The sequence below is a fragment of the Marmota monax genome, unplaced genomic scaffold (genome assembly GCF_021218885.2).
Source record: "Marmota monax isolate L192 unplaced genomic scaffold, Marmota_monax_Labrador192_F-V1.1 WCK01_AAM20220418_F8-fsc00264, whole genome shotgun sequence".
Lineage (NCBI taxonomy): Eukaryota > Metazoa > Chordata > Mammalia > Rodentia > Sciuridae > Marmota > Marmota monax.
The window spans coordinates 1596125-1617779 of record NW_026693143.1 but is presented as its reverse complement, the minus strand read 5'-3'; the positions used below and the strand labels follow the sequence as shown (position 1 = coordinate 1617779).

The window sequence follows — 21655 nt, the reverse complement described above, 5'->3', positions numbered from 1 at the left end:
GGGGAAGAGACAACAAAGAGACTGGCAAAGAAACCAACCAAATAACAGCATGGATAGGGACTAGACACAGAGAAAGAAAGAACAGTGGGCTGCCTTAGCTAACTCATCAGCAAGAGGTATAAGAAGGAGTGCGGTTATCACAGGGAAGGTGGCCCAGAGTAATTCTGGGTTCTTGAGTCAGCTGGCTGCGCCTCCTGAGTGGAGGAGGGAATACACAGGTGAAGAGAAGCACTGGAAGTGTGGGGAAATTTAATCTGTTTGAGCAACGTGACAAGAGAGGAAAAGGGGTTTCTCCAACAGTCAAGGTTTTAAAAATTAAGGTTTGTCAGTCCAACTCACACTAGGAACTTACAAAAGTAAAAAAAAAAAATAATAATTGGCTGAGTGCTATAAACAGATGCTGCAAAAAATGATCAACTCTTGTCTCATCTCTAGGAGTTTAAAGTCGGGTGAGGCGAGAGCAAAAAACAGAAACTGAGCTGGAAAAATGTTCATTATTCTTGTTACGTTGCACTACTCCAAGAAATCATCAATGGACATAAATACTTATAAAGGTGTAACAGCATATGTATATATATATATATATATATAAAGGCAAACTGGAAACAATATAAATGAGGCATGAAGGAAAAGAAGGAAAAGAGTCCAGCTTGGCAATTTAGAAAAGCTACTGAAGACTGAAGTGAAAAATGAACAGGTCCATTATATTACCTAAGTGCTTGGCTGCCAATTTTTATTCTATTGTTTGATTATTATTATTATTATTATACCTTAGCTCCATAAACCTCCAATACCATTTTTTTATGACATGTACTAAGGGATTGCACTTTTTAGATCATCCTCTCAAAACATAATGTTGTTTATACACAGCTAGAAACCAAAAATATTTTAATACTGCTTGAAAAAATAAATATACAATTATAGTAACATTATCTTATTACTGTAATTATAATATTAATACAATATTGAAATGTAACCTAAAGAGTGAGAGATTTTTTTCTATAAATGTCACATCTGAAAAGTCTCTAATAATTTTTAATTTAATCTTATAACAAGGTTTTAAATTTTTTAAATGAAAAAGTATTGACACAATTTTATAATATTACACTTATGATTTCACTGAACTTTATAACTTGATCCAAATATCTGAAATACATTATTTTGAAAACAATTGATATAATTACTTACATTTGTAAAAAACGAAAGAAACAACCACTTGAATTATTTTCTTGTTATTTAAGCACACATTGTTTAACATTCTAATTATGAAAACAAAGAAATCAATGATTTTCAATTTGTTCCCTGGCCCAATTTCATCAACATCATCCAGAAGTTGTTAAAATACAAGTTTTCTCAGGTTAAACCTCAGACCTACTGAATTAGATGCAAACTATATTCCTATAGGTCCTCTAGGTGACTTTGATGCACATTGCAATTTTGAGAATCAGTGGCTTAAATCATTATAAAAAGACTGATCAAGCCGGCTTTTCTTCCTTCTGGATAGGCTCTTACCCTTTGGTTTTCAAGATCTTTTCTTTACCTCCTAATTTTTTTCCTGTCTCTCTACCATTCATTCAGATTCTCCTGTACTGGTTTCTCTTGCTTTCTGCCCCTTCAATATATCCATATCCACTGTTGTTCCCTAGGTTTCTCTGCTTTGCTATCTCCTGTTCAGTTGCTTATATGTACTATGGGATGGTAGTGCTTCTTTCCAAACAATTATGAGCCCAAAAGGTTAAAAGTTACTGCCAAAGCAAACTCACCCACTAACATGGTTTTAATATTTAAATCAATGACTCAATAATTATCTAACTTACCTTACCTACAGAGTATTTCTACTTATTTCTCATTTGGTACCTCTATATGTCCAAAATCTAATTCCATCAGCAGCTCCCCAAACCTGGCTTTCCTCTTCTTTCTTTTTCTCCGTTATGGCGTGTTAAGTGGTCAATTATACAAACATAAAATTTAAGAGTGATTCCTCATAACTAATTCATCAATCTTGTCCTGTATTTATAAAATCTCACAAATTTATCTTCTTTCATTTTAAAGTACTGATGTATGTGCCAGTGTGTATATTCTAGCTACCAAAGCATTTTTTTGCATTAAGTTGTTATAAGCCTGAGCTTTGGCTACCTATCTCCTCCCACTTAGACCTATCAGAGATGTCAAGGAACAGTAGCCTCTAGGAGAAAGAATCTTGAATACCAAAGCTATTTTAATGCTGACACTTCAAATTCCTCTGCTCCACTGGCACTTATCAGGCTTGATGGGATTTTTTTCTTTATACAAGATCACATTCTGATTAGTCCTCAGCACCGGTGGAAAGGTTCTCTGAGCCTTTCTAACAGATTTAGATACCACCTGGAGCTGGCTGACCCTAGAAACACTCTTTTGTTTAATCTCTCTAATTATCTGCCTAGTAAATAATACTTGAAAATGATGTTTTGAATATGCTTTCCATGCGTTACAATGTGTCTCCCAACTAGTCAATAATCATTCCATTCATCTTCCTGGGCACCAAAAATTTATCTTACTTACATAACTGTACTTCTCCACTGGTGAGAAGAGGCACTGCCTTTGCCTTTTAGAATCTTCATGCTCCTCAGGGCAATAACAACAGGGGATAGAAGAGTGCATTTTACTAGCTGGAGACCCCTGAGTGAATGGTCCCTTCAAATTATACTTTATAAACCTATTTCAAAATGAAGATAAAGACATTCCAGGGAGACAGAAAGTGAAGGGCATCAATGTGTGTAGTGGGTGGAAAGGGGTGTGGAGGCTAAAGGCAGCACCTCAAGCTAGTGCTAAAGAGAAGATGGTCCAGTTAAATGATCACACTTAACACTGGTTCCAAATTACAACTCTAGAACACACAGTGGTGCAGACGGTTAAAATTAAAATGGTCAAACTCTCTCTTCTAAGCAAGGTTTAATTCAGGATTGTGCCCTACTTTCTAGCATGATATATCAAGGGCCATAGAATGTGGCTTTTCTCAATTTCTATAAATCCATTGTTAAAAAACAATGTCTACTATGTTAATCAATAATCCTTATATACAAATATGCTGTAGTACCTTTTGAATTTAGCATCAGGAACATATTTTTTACCATTAACTAAGATAAAAAATCCTTTTATATAACAAGATTAGCAGAATACTTTCCTTTTTCAAATTCTTTATGCCTACTGAGAAATTAAGAGCTGCATTTGATGCTTGCATTTATCTAAACATAACATGATATCCTCCTAGTCCTCAATCTGTTAGCCTTGTATTTGATTCGATTCTAATGACTATATACCCTTTTAGACTAAAAAGCAGCATAACTACCTCTAGTCTCTTCTGAACTAGGCTAAAAAATACAAACAACTACATAGATGTGGCCAATTGTATCATTTCCCCCAATTATCTGCTCTCCCCATTCCCTGTAAGAACATTTTACATTCCTGCTCACTTCCCTTGACTTTATGCGCAGAAGCATAGTTTTTTTCACCCTGTGGGTGAAAGCTACTGATGTGTCAGGGCTGTTTGCTACTTCAATATAATCAGCAAAAGTACACAGACTACATTTTTAGTACTATGTTCAGACACTTAAAAATTCTAAATGTAAACTAGGCTAAGGAGCATGATAAGGATTCAGAAAAGTTTGGAATTTCCATCTCTGAGGACCAGATCAAGGAACTGTGTGCACTGAGTCTGAAAATGGATTGGGGACGAGAGATATGAGGAAAGGAGACACAGGATCACTACCATCACACACCTGGACAGTAATGAAATAAAAGAACAGGAGGAAATAAAGCACTGACTCACTCTTTGTGTTTGAAGGGCAAAACTAACTATAGAATTAGAAAGGGACAAACTTTGATTTACCATAGGGAAGAGATTTCTAGCAATTAAATTGGTCTAATAGAAAAATAAGTAGTCTTGCAAAATAATATGCTTTGAGAGACTATGAGTCATGAAACAAAAGCTTGATGGCCATCATGTATTACAGACATTATTGAAAGAAAACCTTATTTTGTGGTAACTTATACCAGATGACCTCTCAGCAAGCACCCTTCCAATTCTGATTCTATAAATTCTCAAGAATTATTCATGATACTGCTCAGTTAGGTCTCTTGGACAAAAGAAGAAAAGATAATTTCCCTGACAATAATTAGCTATAGAATAGCTTTTAAGAATCTGTTATTTTTCTGTGTGCCATGAAAATGCATACCATTTCTTTTCCTCTCAATTCATTATTACTGTTCCATATTTTCTCTAAAAAAAGCAGGACTAAAGCATTTTGTACATTTCATCATAACATTAATGAAATTTGGAATTTATATTAAAGAACACAGACCATTTCAACAAAGCTAAGATTAATCAAATAAGATCACTGGTAAATTCCAATTTTGTAAATAGAAAACTGATTTTTTTTTTTTTTAACAGAAAACCACTAAAGTTCCTGAATGGTATAGATGGCAATGTGAGAAGACAACTCTATAACTTAATTTGTCAAATGTACAGACCTATATGTGAAATATAAAGGCTGAGAGAATGTAAGATATTTAAACACTGACATTAAAAAAATCCACATAACCTTCAAACCTGCATATTTAAAAAGGAATTTCTTCATATTGTCTGCCTTTTATAAAATCATCAGTAAAGGTCTTATCTGCAATAAGAACAATACTTCCTATTATCTGAACATTTAGTTTGTAAAACTCTTGCATTTGAAAATACCAGAGGATCACTATTCACTCTGCCTATCTGAAAGGAAGGCTGTGAAGATCTATGAAACAATTAAGTAGAAAAACAATGTGTAAATGTGCAAATGGTACTATCAGCATCCTATATGTACCTCTAACTCAACTATATAATTTTTATTACATTTCCATTAACAGGAATATTTTAGAAAGATTTAGAAGATGCAAAGATTTAACAAGTTGTTAATGAAAAAACTAACATTAAAATTAGTATCCTACTATTTGGAACATTTAAAATGAAAAGCATTGACATATGAGATATCTCAAATCTCTTGCTGCATGGAGTACTGCAGTTATCATACAATGAAAACTTCAAGTAAAAATTATTCAGTAACAAAAGCAAACCAATTTAACTGGTATAATTTTTTTTTTAATCAAAAGGGGTAGCTACTTACCAACAAGCCTTATTACATTCAACGTCGTATTTGTTAAGATGGGTGCGTTCACTTTATTTAGACTGTAATCTGATTTCTTCCGACTTTTTAGGGTTTCTCGAGAAACACTTAATACAGAAAAACAAGAGTCTCAATTAGAATTATCAAGTAAGAAACCAATAAGCTATTCAGTTTAGCATCTAGCTTTCATTCACTAATTACTCACTGAAATTCTCACCATGTTTCAGATGAACTCACAGTACAGATACAAAGATAAATAAATAAGCAGAGAAATATAAGTACTCTTCATGCATTTCTTTGATTCTAAAACAAAATTATCAACCATTAATAAAAAGCTACATGACTTAAAAAGCAGATTTTCTAGGGAAATTATATACATAGGTACAAATTTACTAACTTTCCTGATTGCAGAAAATTAGGGAAAAAAAATACCCTCCTTAGAATAAAATATAAAGTATGATGGCAATGTTGGGGTAGAGAGGCTGCACTAGATACAAAGGAAAAGCAGAAGTCATATGGCAAGTGCAGAAAACAAAGGACAGCAAGTAATGAGGCAGAGGGAGTGAGAATACTGTATGCTGAGAGAAGTACTGGAGTCCACGATAGTAGCTTGTAGCAGACAGAAAAGTGACAGGAAAAGAGGTAAGCACAGAGAAGATAACTGAAAGCAATCAAACCTAAATAGTATGAACCCTATCATGAATGCAGTAGTAAACCAATAAAAACTTTAACCAGGAAAATGGCATGATTAAATTTGTATCTAAGAAATAAAATCTAAATTCATATTAAGAATGAAATGGAAGGAGGTAAGACTCTATAAAGCCAAGGTTAGAAAGATGATTGAATAATCTGGTACAGAGATGATTTTGGCATGATACAGGATGGTCATTACATCCTAGGACAGGAAAATTAATATATTCAAGGGAAACTGAGAAGTTAGAATTGATAATAACTGCTAACCAACTGACTTCAGTAATTCACATGACTCAAACTTCTTATGGGTAGGTTATAGGGTTTAGGAGTCGGCATTAACTACCAAAAATAGAGGTATACATACGTGAACAAGTGACTCTATTTTAGTCATTTATTTCAACTTAATAGAGCTTTCATTTTGGCCAAACTATACTTAAAACATATCTAGTGAAGAAATTCAGTACATACATAAAAACCCATACAAATAAATTTTCCCAATTAATATATCTACAACTACATGACTTGCTCACTTTTAAGGAGATAATTATTTCAGTCAGTGTTTCAAGTTAATCAAGTATCTAGAAATCATGAGGTTTAAGAGTAAGGAAGAGTGTACTTAAATCTATCATTTAAGTCCTTTTGTTGTTGCAGTACTGGGGATTAAAACCAGGATCACACACATGGCACCTAACACTACACCAATCCCCAGTCCCTTAAATCTATTATTTAAGAAAAGAACATTTGTGTTTTGCTAAATTTCTGATGTTAATAATATCAATAAATAAAAATCAGGCACATTTAACTGGGAGGAGGTAAAAAAATTTCTAATATAATTATCATATTGTCTGCCTTCTATAAAATCATCAGTAAAGGTCTTATCTGTAATAAGAACAATACTTCCTATTACCTGAACATTTAGTGTAAAACCCTTGCATCTGAAAATACCAGAGAATCACTATTCACTCTGCCTATCTGAAAAGAAGATAGTTGGTCACAAAACAAAACTCAACCACTAATAGAAAACCTTAATAGAAGGTCCATATACAGAACTGGAAACACCAGAAAATAAGTAGAGACCTGCTGTATTTACTAGATTGAGGCAAAAACACCACAAAGAAAATAATGGCCATTTTCTCTCTGAGGTTCTCTGATCTATGTGAAGCAAGTACTGCCCCGAAAGGCAGCACTGATTTTATAAATCTAAAGATTTTGTTCTTTTGTAAAAACTGTTGATCACTAAATTAAAAGATCTTTGGTTATGCCCAATATTTTCATTTTCATTTCATATTGTTTAAAAATTTGTAAAAAGATTGTCTTGTGAAATTTAAAAAAATAGGAATTAGAATCATTCTGCAAAAAACAATGTCAAAAGGGCTATGTAAATTTTAAGAAAAACTAGTTTAAAACCTTTTTTTAGCCTTTTAAAATTACCTGATGTGATATATTCTTTTTCTTTATTTTGAAATAGTAACAGTCAAATTCATAGTCAAATGAATTCATTTGTGAAATAACAAAATAAAGCTTTGCTAAGTAGAATTTTTCTTAGAGATATTTTTTCTTGAAAATCTACTGTTATGGAATATAAAAGAAAACCTACATTTTCAGTCTTTTGGAATCATTCTTTAAAATACATTAACTTTTTTCATAGGATGTGATAACCACTAAATTTTTATTTTATTTTTTTTCTTGACCTTTAAAGGTAATTCAATATGTCAAGAGTACAACATTAAATGCTAAATACCATACACCCTAAACAATTACCTTTTCACAGGAGCATCTCCTGTCTGCTCATCCACATAATCTCGCTTGAGTTCCTCAGGAACATCACTGTCACTGTCATATTCCTGATAGGCACTCTTTTCTTGTTCATCAGATTCATACTAAAGAGAACAGAGTAAAATACAACAGTGAGTACAAAGTGCAACCTTTCTTGAGTTCTTTCAAAATAATTAACAGTACATCAATTTTATAAGAAATAGTTTATCTAGGTAAATTCTTAATAATTTAGCTTTAATTTTGCCATCAAGAATCCTCCTTTCATTTTCTTCTCTATCATCCTCCTTAATCCAGCTAAATAGAAATGGAAAAAAAAAATTATACCTATAAAAGCTTGTAACTATCTAACAAAATCACATCTCCATTTACAAAAAAAAAAAAAACCAAAAACCAAAAAACAACAACAAAAGAAACACTGAGGGCTGGGGATGTGGCTCAAGCAGTAGCACGCTCGCCTGGCATGCGTGCGGCCCAAGTTTTATCCTCAGCACCACATACAAACAAAGATGTTGTATCTGCCGAAAAACTAAAAAATAAATATTAAAATTCTCTCTCTCTCTTTAAAAAAAAACAAAAAACAAAAAACATTGAACCTTAACTGAGGAACAAAGTGTTCTTTCTTTCTTTTTATTTACTGGACTTCAATAGAGAAACGAAGAGTACATTTTTCTTTCTTTCTTTTTAATAAACAATCTAGAATTTTCATCAAACTTATATCCAATTTGTTAACTCATTATAAAGAGGTTGAGTGTGCAATTCTCAACCTCTTTGGAAGTACTAACTCAGTTAATAAACACATACAACACACATATATTCTATTTAATTCATTACAATGAGCTTTAGTTCCAAGAGCAGCTTAGGGCATTATGTTCAACACCCAGGGACCTACTGAGAGCAAGGACAAACATGGTTGGTTTACTCTTGAAAAGATGTATACCTTCCTAACATTTTCACCATCTATTATGTTACCATGGCCAAATGCCAGCAAGGGGAAGGACAGTGGAAACCACGAAAGGCACAGAAAGCAGTGGCAATATCATCATCATCAAACTATTGTTATCGATTAATAGGGTTAAGATCTGGCCAAAAATTATTATTTTGAACCCATCGGCATGCAATCTGCTGTCATGAATTATCTCACTGAGTCTAAAAACAATTCTGAGAAAGTTTAATCTCATTTGACAGTTGAGGAAACTAATATGATGACAAAATGAAAACAATTTAACAAACCACTTTTTAAAGTTCTATTAAGGAAAAGCATTTCGTTAGGCCATATTTAGATTCAGGTTCTCAAGGACTTAAGTTGTATCTAAAAAGATTAGATCACATATTAATAATTGCAAAAAAAAGCAAAGTAGGCTTCTTCTATACATATAAATAATTCGATTCCAGTGATATACAGATCAGTATTTCATGCAAACTAGGGTTTCCTGGTTATTACAACAGAGATTTATGATTACATGGTATAGTGGGTATTCATTATTTAATTAGATTCTTACAAATTTGCCTAAAATTTATTTGTAAGCTCCAAATCAATGTTTAAGAGACTTTTGTGATTATTCATGGACATGTGCAGAGGCACAAACTCTGAGTCATCAAATATACACATTTTCAGCTGAAGGTATGCTCTGCTTTCTTTTTGCTCTTATACCATAAACAGTTGTCCTTATCATGGTTTATTCAGTATTTTATATTTCCATGCTTTTTGTTGGTGACTTTGTTTAGAATGGCTTCCATTTCAAGACAGTGCAGAAGTCTTCTATAGTGTTCCTAAGTACAAGGCAGATGTGATTTCCCTTACAGAGAAAACGCTTATGCTGGATAAGCTTCACTTTGGCATAAGTTACAGTGCTGTCAGCCACAAGTTCAATGCTAATGAATCAACAGCATATATTACATACGATGTCTTTAATAGAAGCATACATAAAACAAGGTCATGAATTGATGAGTTGGTGAGTATTTTGCGACTAGAAGCTCACAGGAATTTAATTCTATATGAACCACAGAAGCAATGGTTTAGCATGTGCTATCTGAAGTGTTCACAGCAACCATATGGAACACAATTAATGCAAATAATAAGGATCAAATACTGTGTGGGCATTTTAAAATTTTTATGTATTTTTTTCATTTTCTAATTTTAATTTATATTTTTTAAATTCACAAATCATTATAGAGGGAAACATTATTTCAAAATAACTGAAATGCCTTTTAATTCTTCTCAGTTTAGTCTATATAGGGCAAAATGTCACCAAAGAACCATAGTTTTAAATATGGCTTACTGTGAAATAATTTAAAGTCCTTGATAAGACATGATGATGGTATATTTTCCTAGTTGTAGTTTTAAAAATACATGTTAAGTAAACAAAAGAGAAATTCCAAAATTAAATACAGAAACAAATGTAATAGATTTTTCTCAGGTCAAATCTGAACAATTTTCACTCTGGCTTCACCAAATCTAAAATAAAAATCATGGTGAGTTCATTTAGAAATTATGACACTTAGAAGGATGCATCAAACAACATCCTTTGCCAAGTGAAATATTTTGGAATACCTTGATGGCAATTGGGAAGCAAGAATTTTCCTCACTGTTAATAATGGATAACTCAGAATCACAAAATAATTTTCTAAGAGTCACACAGTTAATAAACAATAAAGGCAATACTTATTACCAGACTTAAAATTCTTTCCACTAAACACTATTAAGACTGTTTTTGAACTTCTCAAAATGTTGCTAAAGCAATGTACTTCTAAATCTTAAAAACATCCCTGCCAAGTGACTAGAAAAGACACTACTCTCTCTCTCAGATAAAGGAACATGGAACAAAATGATTAGATACCCAGGAGTAGAGCTGAGAAAAAAAGTGCAGATGACTTATTCCCTCCCATAATCTGGTAAGAACATAAAGCAAGCATAAAGGCAAAATGTATTGTTCAGAAGGACATCATCAACGAAATGTATTGAAAAGTCGCTACCTATACAAGTACTATTGTAAGTATATGATGTACGTACAAAGGTAGCTGGTATGTGGATAAATAAATCTAGCAAATTACCTTCCTCATTGGTTAAAACACTTTCAAATAAATCTAACTTGCTTTTCACAGTATGTTTTAGAAATATCACATACCCCATTAGAAGCCAAGACATCTTCTGTTTCTTCATCTTTGTGGCTGGCCTGAATTTCAAATGGATTCCCACCACTACAGTATTGCTCAAACAAGGTAACTGTTTTCGAAGAAGATGAGACTGGCTGCTTACTAGGCGAAACTGATGGGGAACGAGACTGTTCCATGAATTTAAATTCCTAAACATTAAAAAAGGAACCAGATGTCTTTTAGGAAAAACAATAAAATTCAAGTAATAAACATATTCTATCAATGTAAATGTAGAGTGAATCAGGGAAAAAATCACGATCTAATCTGCTTTTAAATCTTACAGGTTGTCTGAAATCACAATCTTAGAAAGACAAGTTTAAATGTTTCCTAATGACAACTCAGTCAATTATATCACTTAAATCAGTGCTATCTGCATCAAGCTACTTTTGGCGTTGACTTTAAGGAATTGCAGATTTTTTTTTTAAATAGCTTAAGAAATTTGAATGACATTTAAAGAAAATTTAATGTAGCAATAAAAGTCCTAGCAGGATACAGTTTGAACAAATAGAATTATTTATAAAAATGAATTAAGTCACACACTTTGCTTACTCATATGCTTGTACCATTTAAGATATTCTATAATAAAGCATGAAGTATATATCTTACTTTGTTGTGTACATATCTGTAAACCTTCATTTACTTTTCTTTATATACCAACAAGGAGACAACAAAAACACAGGTGATATTTAACCCATTACATTCCATTAACTTTTTACATACTATTGGGAATATCACCTGGCTTCTCTATGCTTATATTTCTTCATCTGTAAAATGAAAGGAACAATCTAGATTGGGAGAATCATAAATGCCAGGGCTAAAAGAGTTGTAATACTTGGTTCAAATCATGCATTATCCAGATGAGGAAACTTGAGATGTTCTAAAGGGATTCAGTGCTAAATTCAAGATTATACAGCTAGCTAGAGAAAAAGTTATCTTTTAAAATAATATTTAAAGTTCATTTGAATTATATTTTTGGTTTGATAATTTATCACAAAAAATTCAACATTTTTCTATATCTAAAGATTAATCTCAAATTTCATATTCAATAATATTCTTATTATAAGATCCAATGATATTATTAAAAGGTATTCTTAAATTTCTAAAAGATACATTGGCTTGTTAAGTTTTAAATTATGAATGTGTGCTTTTTCTTTCTAAACTTCAAGGACACCTTAAATCAGATTCACTGTAACACCTAAGAATCATGCGATTTATTTTTCTAATTTATAATTTTATAAACAAGGGGTTAATATAAATTAATGAGACAATTTTTTTAAGTATCCACAGAATACAGTACATGCATCTAGGAATATGGAACATGCATCTAGTAAACAACAAGTTGTGCACAGTGTTCAAGGTAACCCCTTTAAAGGAAATAATGCTTCCCTGAATAGAAATGTTTCAAGGTGCCTCTAAAATAAGTTCTTATACTAAGTATGTATGTAGACATTCACAATTTGATAGTTAAATAAAAATTCAAATAAAATTATTTAAATATATTCTAAAATTAATGTTAAACTTACAATTCTAAATAATGTTAAGAAATTATCTTCATTATATTAGAATCTGTAGATTCTGTTAATGTTAATTACATTATTTTGATAGTGTTAATTAAAATTAATGCTAATTTTGTTGTCTTTGAAACATTTGTTACCAACACATTTCAGTATTTTTAATATTTGAATATTAGGAAAGGAACACACTAGAACTAATCATGTTGTCTTTGCATTTATCCAGACTAAGAAAACTGATTACAGAAAGCCATTCTTTTCAAAGTCAAAAACCGAACATACTACTTTCAACACATGGATCTAAGTATATGCGCTGCATTTTGATATTTGATATTTGTATAACAAAATATTTCAAACAAATATTTGCAGTGTGTTTCAATTAAAGGTAAAATCAACATTTTGATTTTACCTTTAATTTTTTATTTAGGACTTTTTTTTTTTTTACAGATTCCTTATTCTATAGAGATTCAAGGAATCCAATTAACTAATAAAAATTAGGTAAGTTTTTTTTCATAAGTATCTCTTTTATTTCTGAGGCACTGTCTCAGTACAGGCAAATTTATGAATTGTAGTACAAATTTAAGAGCCTTAGCATAATTAAAAAGGACTTAGCATAATTTAAGTCCCTTTAAGAAAAGAAATATTCTACATATGTAAATAAGCATTTTTACTCAAAAGTACCAAAATATAACTAAAAGCTTTCTGAAAACTTTAAATATAGCAATATACCCTTTTCTGAATTTGAAAGAAAAAAAGGCCAATTTAACTGCAATTCTTCTTAGGGAAAAAAGTTTTCCTGAAGAATGTAAACTGTATTTTGTAAATAGATGGATTTTTCATACTCATGAAATGATCACTCTTATTGAAAGGATTTACCACTAACGATTTTCAAGAAAGGAAGACACATCATGGTTACTTAATTTCACTAATTTTTTAAATGCTAATATGCTTTTTTAAAAAGTAAAAAGATCAAAAGATGACAAAAAGACACACTGCTCTTAAGAAAAACTTACATGAAGTTGCAAAATGCTGAAATTTGACTTAACAGGACAAAGTTCCCAGGTCTCATTCTCTAAGAACATTCTCAGTTCATCAAGTCGTGTTCTTAAAATAAAGAAAATAAACACCTTAAAGAAGAAAAATACTCTGCACATAGGAACTGAGGAAATAAATACCATATAATTATAGGATTACCATGATCATAATCAATTTTGAGAACCCATTCAGATTAACACAATAAACATAAATGTTCATTTTTACTTGCTAATACTTTATTCTTTAGAGAAAAAAAACTCTCAAATATTTACTAGCTGAATATTTTTACCTTACTGCAAAAATAATGAATGTATGGAAAATGGCATATTTATTAAGGAACAAAACTAAAAGCTTGTCACTAACTCATGTGCCTAAATATCTTATTAATCATATATCAATGCCAAAACACAGAGAAATAATTTACAAATTATATGAAAATATACATACTAATACTTTATGCTAAACAGCATAGATCTGACCCATACTTACTCAGCTATAATATTAAGATAATTAATCACTCTTCAAAGATCTTTAGTCAGGACCTATGTCCACATATTAAATTAGTAGGTAAGACATGTATGTTAGTGGACTGTCTGGACAGTCAGTGGACTGTCTGGACAGTATGACATCACCTATGTCATATTGCTCTTTCTTTAATGCTACTAGTCTATCTGTCCAGAGTAATCCTTATGTCATATATAGAGTCCCAGGAAAACAAATCCTTGCTTCTAGTTGAATAAAGGGTCAGCACCTGTCCTATTCTTTCCCTTCTTACCACAAGCTGTTGCTACACACTAAAAAACAAAACTCGAGATTTCTCTTTTTTTCCAATACAGATTCTAAAATAAAGAGGTGATAAACAGATAAATATATGGAAAGCAGGAACTGCTTCAAATATTGGGTTTAACAGGCAAGGACCTTAAGATTATTATGTTAAATAAAACAGAGACAAAGATGCAAAAATGGATACAAAAAAAGAACTTCAAATAAATGTAATAATAAAAACAAAAAAGAGTCAAATAGAAATTCCAGAATCAAAAAATAATAATACGTCCAATTAAAATTTATTGAATAAGCAGAACAACAGACAAGGGGTACCAGAAGACAGTATTAGTAAACTTGAATACAGATCAATAGAAAATACCCAAACTGAAGATCAAATGGAAAAATAGGAAAAAAAAAAAAAACAGAAAAGATCATAAGAAATATGTAGTAGAGTGGAAACATCTAGTGTGCATGCAGTTGCATGGAAAGGATAGAAAAAACGAGCAGGAAAAATACTGGGAGAGGGAATGGCTCAGAAATGGTAAAAGTGATTTGTGTCCATGCCTAATACCACACACTAAAATTAACTAAAATGAATTATACATCTAATTTAAGAACTTAAATTATAAAATTTTACAACTCAACAATAAAAAGACAATTAACCCAATTAAAAAATGGGCAAAAGCTCTGCATAGACATTTCTGTAAAGAAAATAAACACACACACACACACACACACACACAAATGGCCAGTAGCACATAAAAACTTAACATCTTTAATCATTAGGGAAATACAAACCTAAATCATAATAACATTCACACATACTAGGACAGCTATGATTGAAAGGAAAGAAAATAAGTGTTGACGAGTTTTGGAGAAATCGGAACCCTCAGACAATAATGGTAGGAATGTAAAATGGTACAACTACTGTGGAAGATGGTTTGGCTGTTCCTCAAAATGCTAAACATATTTATCATAGAATCCAGCAATTCTACTTTCTGATAGTTTCCTGTAGCAAATTATCACATAATGAGTGGCTTTAAGCAACAGAAACTTATTCTCTCACAATTCTGGAGGACAGAAGCCCCAAATCTGCAACACTGGGTGAAACTAAGGTATTGGGAAGGGTGGAGTCCCTCGAGAAGCTGTATGGGAGAATCCATCCACCCCTCACCTTTTCCAGCTTCTGGTGGCTGCTGGCATTCTCAGACTTGAGGCTACAGCAAGACCACTCTAACCTCCACCTCAGGTTTCATGTTGCCTTCTTTTCTATGTAGTTTTTCCTCAGCATCTGTACTCTCTCTCTCTCTCTGCCTTCCTCTTATTTGTGATGGTATTAGGGTTAGGGTTACGATTAGGGTAATATATAAAATCAAATATAAAAAATGTTTTAATAATTATGCATTGCCACATAATTTCTATGTCATCATTGTTTAAATAAGACTATCTGTGCTTCTAGAAATCTTGCAACACCTAGCAGAAGAATGACAACTTTGGTGTATGCAAACTTAGTACATGAACATAAAGAAATTTAAGGAACTTAAATATATTTTGTAATTTTAAAAGATAAAAATTCATAATGATACTGTGTTCACTCATACTTTATACAAATTTGCCCTAGAAAAAGATAATGATATGTAAATTTTATACAACTACCACAAATAACATGAGTACACTTAATAAATAGATGTTCCTCAAGAAAGCAAAATGCTTCTATTTTCATCTTTTTATTGTATCTACATCTTCAAACAAATAGCCTCAATAGACTTCCAAAGTAAGAGTAATTTGGTTCAAGTATTTCTTCCTTTTCAAGGGCTCTATTTAGTAGTAGAGGATCACAAAACACACTATTATACATTTAAAGAGTTTTATTGAAAAACACACACTTGACCCATATATCATCATATTTCACACAGCTTTTCAGTATTTGTAGTATGATTTGGTGAAAGGGATATTAAATTGGCATTTATTAGATTTAGATTTATCACTGGCTAATGTAATTTTAGCCAATTCAACATAAGTCCACAGGTATCATTTCTAAACTGCTTGTCAAGTGAACCTTCTTTCATTAAGGGGCAAGGGGGAGAAGTACTTCAGAACACACTGATGGTGGATGCCATATTTACCAAGTGATTTTCACTATAATTTTGAAGTGGCAACTGTTAAGAGAAAGATACAAACTACACAGGCTTAAACTTCTGTTTTAACACTGGGGAAAAAATTATACTAAAAAATAGTTAATTCGTTGCTTTTTCAAGCTGTCCCAAACTTTACATTATACAACACAGCAAGGAGGGGGAAAAAAAAAAGGAAAATGTGTAGGCAATGCTTATAGAGACCATTTAATCAAACCACTTTAAGATTACAACTGATGGAACCACACCCCAAAGAGCTGGCAAGGAAGGGCAGAGACCAAAGCCTATCATCTCCCCCATTTAGCTCCTCTAAAAATACAGCATAGTCACATCAAGGAGAAACAAAGTTCACAAATATTTCTAAGAGAAGTCCTTTAAAACGTGAAATGATTAAAAATATTAAATAATTCATTTCCATTTTCTTTAACTGCACCAGGGTGAATTATTGTGAGGAATCTACATCACGGTCAGAGTTTAAAATAAAATGCCCATGCCTGGCTGCCACAGAAGACAAACACTCAAAATAAGCAGGATTTAGAATGGAGGCAACTACAGGAATCAGTATTGTTACAGTGCCCGCACCTGAAAAGGTCTCCCCGTTGTTCTGTTGGGTAAAAGCAATCTTTGGGGAAACTAAAATCTGGCATGCTTCTATGCTGGCAGGGAAATTGAGGTTTCTGGCTCCTTTTTCTTCATCTGTGATTAAAAGGCCTCGCTCCCTTCTGTATAGAAATGTTTACAGCCAGACCTTCTGCTTTAGCACAAAAGGAAGTTATAAATAAAGCAGTGTTAGGGTTTCATGCTGTTCCCTAACCACTGTTTCCCAACTACTGTTTCCCTGATGTTTATTCAACTAAATTTGTTTTTTAATTTTCTTCATTCAATTATGAAACTCAAAGGCTCTGCTTTGGTACAGGTTCAACTTAAATTTACTTTCAAAGCAATTTACTTAATAGTTTACAATTACCATAGAAAACTTGTATCAAAATCTATTTAATTATTAATTAACCAATTGTCTGATGTCCAATAATCTCTCTACTGTCATGGCATATATCACTGTGAGCAGGTAGTGACCACGAACAAAGAAAGAATGCAGAATTTGAAATCCTGACTCTTTCTACCACCAAATAAGAACAAAATCAAAACTTAGTGGTAAAAAGTACAAGTTCAGAATAAAAGGTAAGATATGACTCAATTCAAATGGCAAAATGTATGCAAGAAGCACAGCTTAGGGTCAATCTGTTATCAAGGGAAGTTAAATGTTGGTTCTCTCTTCTCTCAGTTTAACACTGTTTTAAGGATACACTCACAATGCTATGTAAACATTCTTTCCCATCTTCTTCCACTCCTAAAACCATTCCTAGTCACCCTTTCTAAATTCAGCAGTGATGACCATAATACACAATCCTTGCTTTGTAGTCAGTATCTGAGTACCATGAAGTTCCATCCACAATCCATCTTACTCCTAAGAGAGAGATGCTCTCAAGCACCCTTTCTCTGAGTACTGCCTCTTCTGATCTGACTTTCTTACTAATTGCACCATTTATGTGTAGGCATGGAAGGAATGGCTAAATTCATTTGGTTAACCCTGATATAATAATCATCTCTTACCCATAAATAAATCATTTCAATATCTGAGATCCCCCAAGACAAAAAATATATTAATATTGACAATGAATAAATAATGAGAACATTTTATATTTTTGGTGAAACATCCTTAACTAGAGCTACAGAATGTATTCATTCAAATTCAAAAGTAATTATTTATATCAATTAATACTATAAGAATAAGCATTACACAGAACTATTCTCAATTACCTATAATTATTAGCGTTCTTACCTATGGTAGTTCTTGAAATAGTTGATGCTTTGTTTTCTTATAGATTCTTGCAAAACTTCAGACTTGCTACCACAAAATTCTTCTCCAACTTGCATCAACCTGGTTGGATAGGAAGGTTTTTGTAAATTTCTATGACATCTTTTCAAGAAAAAAGAAATTCATATTTCTTTCTTCAAAGAAAGCAAATCATAAAAATTGAATGCTTGGAAAAATTCTAAAAAAATCACAAATTCAGAATGTTATATAAACATCCAAAGGGCAGAAATATTGAAACACTTATAAACAAACCCAGTAGCAATTAGTTGTGAATGTATAATCATCTATATTTGCATGAAGAAGATATAGATAACTCACTAATTTATCATTTGTTTGATTATAATGGTTGAATCAAACTAAAAAGTAAGACAAGATCTCAAACATTACCTGCTGATTATATCCAAAACAAAGATGAAGTCATCATATTTGAATATAGACAAATCAGTTCCAAGCAAGTACGTTTTTACTTTCAGCTGAACATCCTATAAGAAAAAAAAATTCAGTAACTCCAAATATAGAAAGTTCTCAAAACCACTATATTTATACATAGAATGAGACATACACATTCTTAACTGGATAAACAGCATCTCTTAAAGGCCAGCAGCCAACAGCCTCCAGGGTAATACAATCCCATGAATATCAGATACAAAAATAGTAAAGGTCAGAATCATCACTACAATTCAACAGAGGTCTACAAAATTCTATCCATTGTAAAAAACAACATAAACACCTATACAAGGAAAGAATTAAATCCTCATAATGGAAATAAGGACAAAAATTATCTTTACTTATGCATGGCAGTGGTTGTTTAGAAAATTTAATCAATTAAAATTTAATAACTAAGAGAAGTGACTAAGTACAAGACAATACATATACAATGATACCTAAAAATTGATGGCTTTCAGGTGTATCTAACAAGAACCTTAAAATGAAGAAATTTATTTAACATATAGTAGGGGTAATTTTGATAATATCACACCATTTAAAAAAAACTAACAATTTCAGTGGGATACAAAAAGAAAACTGAAATTTCAATAAATTGTGAATAATAAAACTGAATGATGAATTCCAATTTTTCCAATTAATGTATAGGTTCAACAAAATTCCAAACAAAACCACAACCAAAACTTTTCTTCTAAACAATTATTCTAAAGTTCACCTAGAAGAACAAGATAACTGCTTTTAAAAAATAAAGTTTTGTAAAGATGGAGTAAAAGTTAGAATAAAGTTAAAAGTTATGTACTACCTACATCAAATATATTAAAAACTACTTAAAATTAAAAATGCTAGCAATATAATAATATACACAGAAATCAATAGACAAAAGACAACTCAGAAGTAGTACACAATGTATATTATGTAGATAATATATATAATGGTTTAAAAAGTTGTTTTAGTCAGCTCTTTTGTTGCTGTGACTAAAAAATCCAACAATAACATAGGGAGGAAAAACATATTTGGGTTTCATGGTTCACAAGTCTCAGTCCACAGAAGGCCAGCTACACTGCTCTGGGCTCAAGCTGTGGTAGAATATCATGGTGGAAGGTCCTGGAGAAAGAAAGCCACTTAAGACATGGCACCAGGAAGCAGAGATCCCCTCACCAGGGACAAAATATATACTCCAAAAGCACGCCCCCAGTGACCTATCTTCTGTAACCACACCCTATTTGCCTAGATGGATCACCAGCTAATACATTCAAGGGAATTGATGTACTGATTAGGTTAAGGCTCTCATAAACCAGTCATTTCACCTTTAAACTTTCTTGCATTGTCTCACACATGAGCTTTTGGGGGACCCTTCATATGGTCACCATAACACAAGTAGCAGTAAAAAAAACTTCTACTTTCTGATTATCTACTTTGTGTCACACATTATGCTAAGAACTTTACATATTATCTAAGGATAACAGCAGCCCTGTTGAGCAGGAACTTATAATCCCCCTAGAAGAAGAGCAACTAAAAAGAAGTCATGTAATTATCCTTAGATGCCCAGTGAACAACAAAACTAAGCCTTGAATCCAGTTCTATAATCCTTCAAAGTCTCCTTTTTTCACTGTACCTTGCAACAAATGAAAGGTAAGGGGGTAGAATTATTCAGCAGAACTGAAAGGAAAATTACTTAAATTTGGGGGGAAAATCTTCTTTTAAGCCAGGGACAGTGGCACATACCCACACTCCCAGCTTATCTGAAAGCTGAGACAGGAGGATAGCAAGTTCAAGGCCAGCCTGGGCAACTTAAAGAGATCCTGTCTCAAAACAAAAAATAAAAAGGTTTAGTGTGTAGCTCAGTACTACAGTGCTCTGGGTTTAATCCTCAGTACTCAAAACAAATCTTCATATCACACATCAAAAGAAATGTAAAATGGATTAGATAATTTTTTTGTATATTTTCAAGAGTAAAAATTAGGCTATTGATCAATTTAATAATGCCAAAATGTTGTAGGTAGTTGTACTCTTTAAGTACTGAAGATATAGCAATCTATTCCATCTGATTCAAATGTATGATATCTCAAGGTCATTGTACTGTCGTGTGTAACTAATTAAAACAAATAAAAAAAAAAGAAAATCAAAGGGAGTTCAGTAGAGCAGAGGAAAGGGACTGGGGGAGGTAGAAGGGAGGCAAAGAGGAATGGTACTGGCCAAATTCTCTTGTTATATTGTGTGCATGTACGAATCAGTAACAACAAATCCACCATTATGTACAACTATAATGCACCAATAAAAAAATGTGAGAAACAATGACAAAAAAGTCTAGATGAACATTCATAATTACCAGACAAATATACAGCTGAGCTTTACAAGGGAAAGAACTTTCTAAAAAACAATGTAGCATAAGAATTCACAAAAGGACAAAGGTTAATAGTTTGATATCATAAAATGTTAACCATCAGCATACCAAAAATAAGTAGAAATAATAGATAAGGAATTACTCATCACAAAAGTCATTTAGAAAATGAAATAAATGAGCAAAAACTAAAGCAAATAGTTTTTTAAAAATACAAGAACTAATAAAATTTTATTCTCAATTAAAAGATAAAATATCTCATAATCCCAGCAGCTCAAGAGGCTAAGGGAGGAAGATCACAAGTTCAAAGCCAGCCTCAACAAAAAAGCAAGGTACTGAGCAACTCAGTGAGACCCTGTCTCTAAATAAAATACAAAACAGGGCTGGGAGTGTGGCTCAGTGGTTGAGTGCCCCTGAGTTCAATCCCTGGTACCCACCCTCAAAAAGTAACAAAATTTTAAATGTAAAAAGGACAAACATAAAATAAACCACAAAACATTTAAAATAAAAGAGATAGTGAAAGATTTGTTGGAGAAGTATGAATGAATGGATGAAATAAAGCAGGAGTGGTAATAATATTAAGCAAACTAGAATTCACAGCAAAATGCCTCCAAACAAAAGCACTTTTATTTCAATTGAACGCAGGAAATCATGTGAAGAAAAGGTAAGGTGGTATTCACATTTCAGTATCAGTCAATATGGCATCCCCATATTACAAAAAAGAAAAGCCCAAGAAAACTATGATTATTCTGCAGTGTTAAAACTGCTTCAGAACTGGAGGTAAG

General features: G+C 32.2%; 1 protein-coding gene across 2 annotated transcripts in view; it reads right to left on the bottom strand.

Moving 5' to 3' along the window:
* Positions 1–21655, bottom strand: part of Vps50 (VPS50 subunit of EARP/GARPII complex) — a 116354-nt gene that overhangs the window by 37674 nt on the left and 57025 nt on the right. For both annotated transcript variants that reach the window (XM_046455189.2, XM_046455191.2), the window contains exons 15-20: positions 18473–18567; positions 18050–18148; positions 13288–13378; positions 10736–10912; positions 7596–7714; positions 5142–5248 (exon numbers count right to left, since the gene is read on the bottom strand). In XM_046455189.2, coding sequence (XP_046311145.1) covers positions 5142–5248; positions 7596–7714; positions 10736–10912; positions 13288–13378; positions 18050–18148; positions 18473–18567 — 688 coding nt within the window. The remainder of the gene's footprint in view (positions 1–5141; positions 5249–7595; positions 7715–10735; positions 10913–13287; positions 13379–18049; positions 18149–18472; positions 18568–21655) is intronic.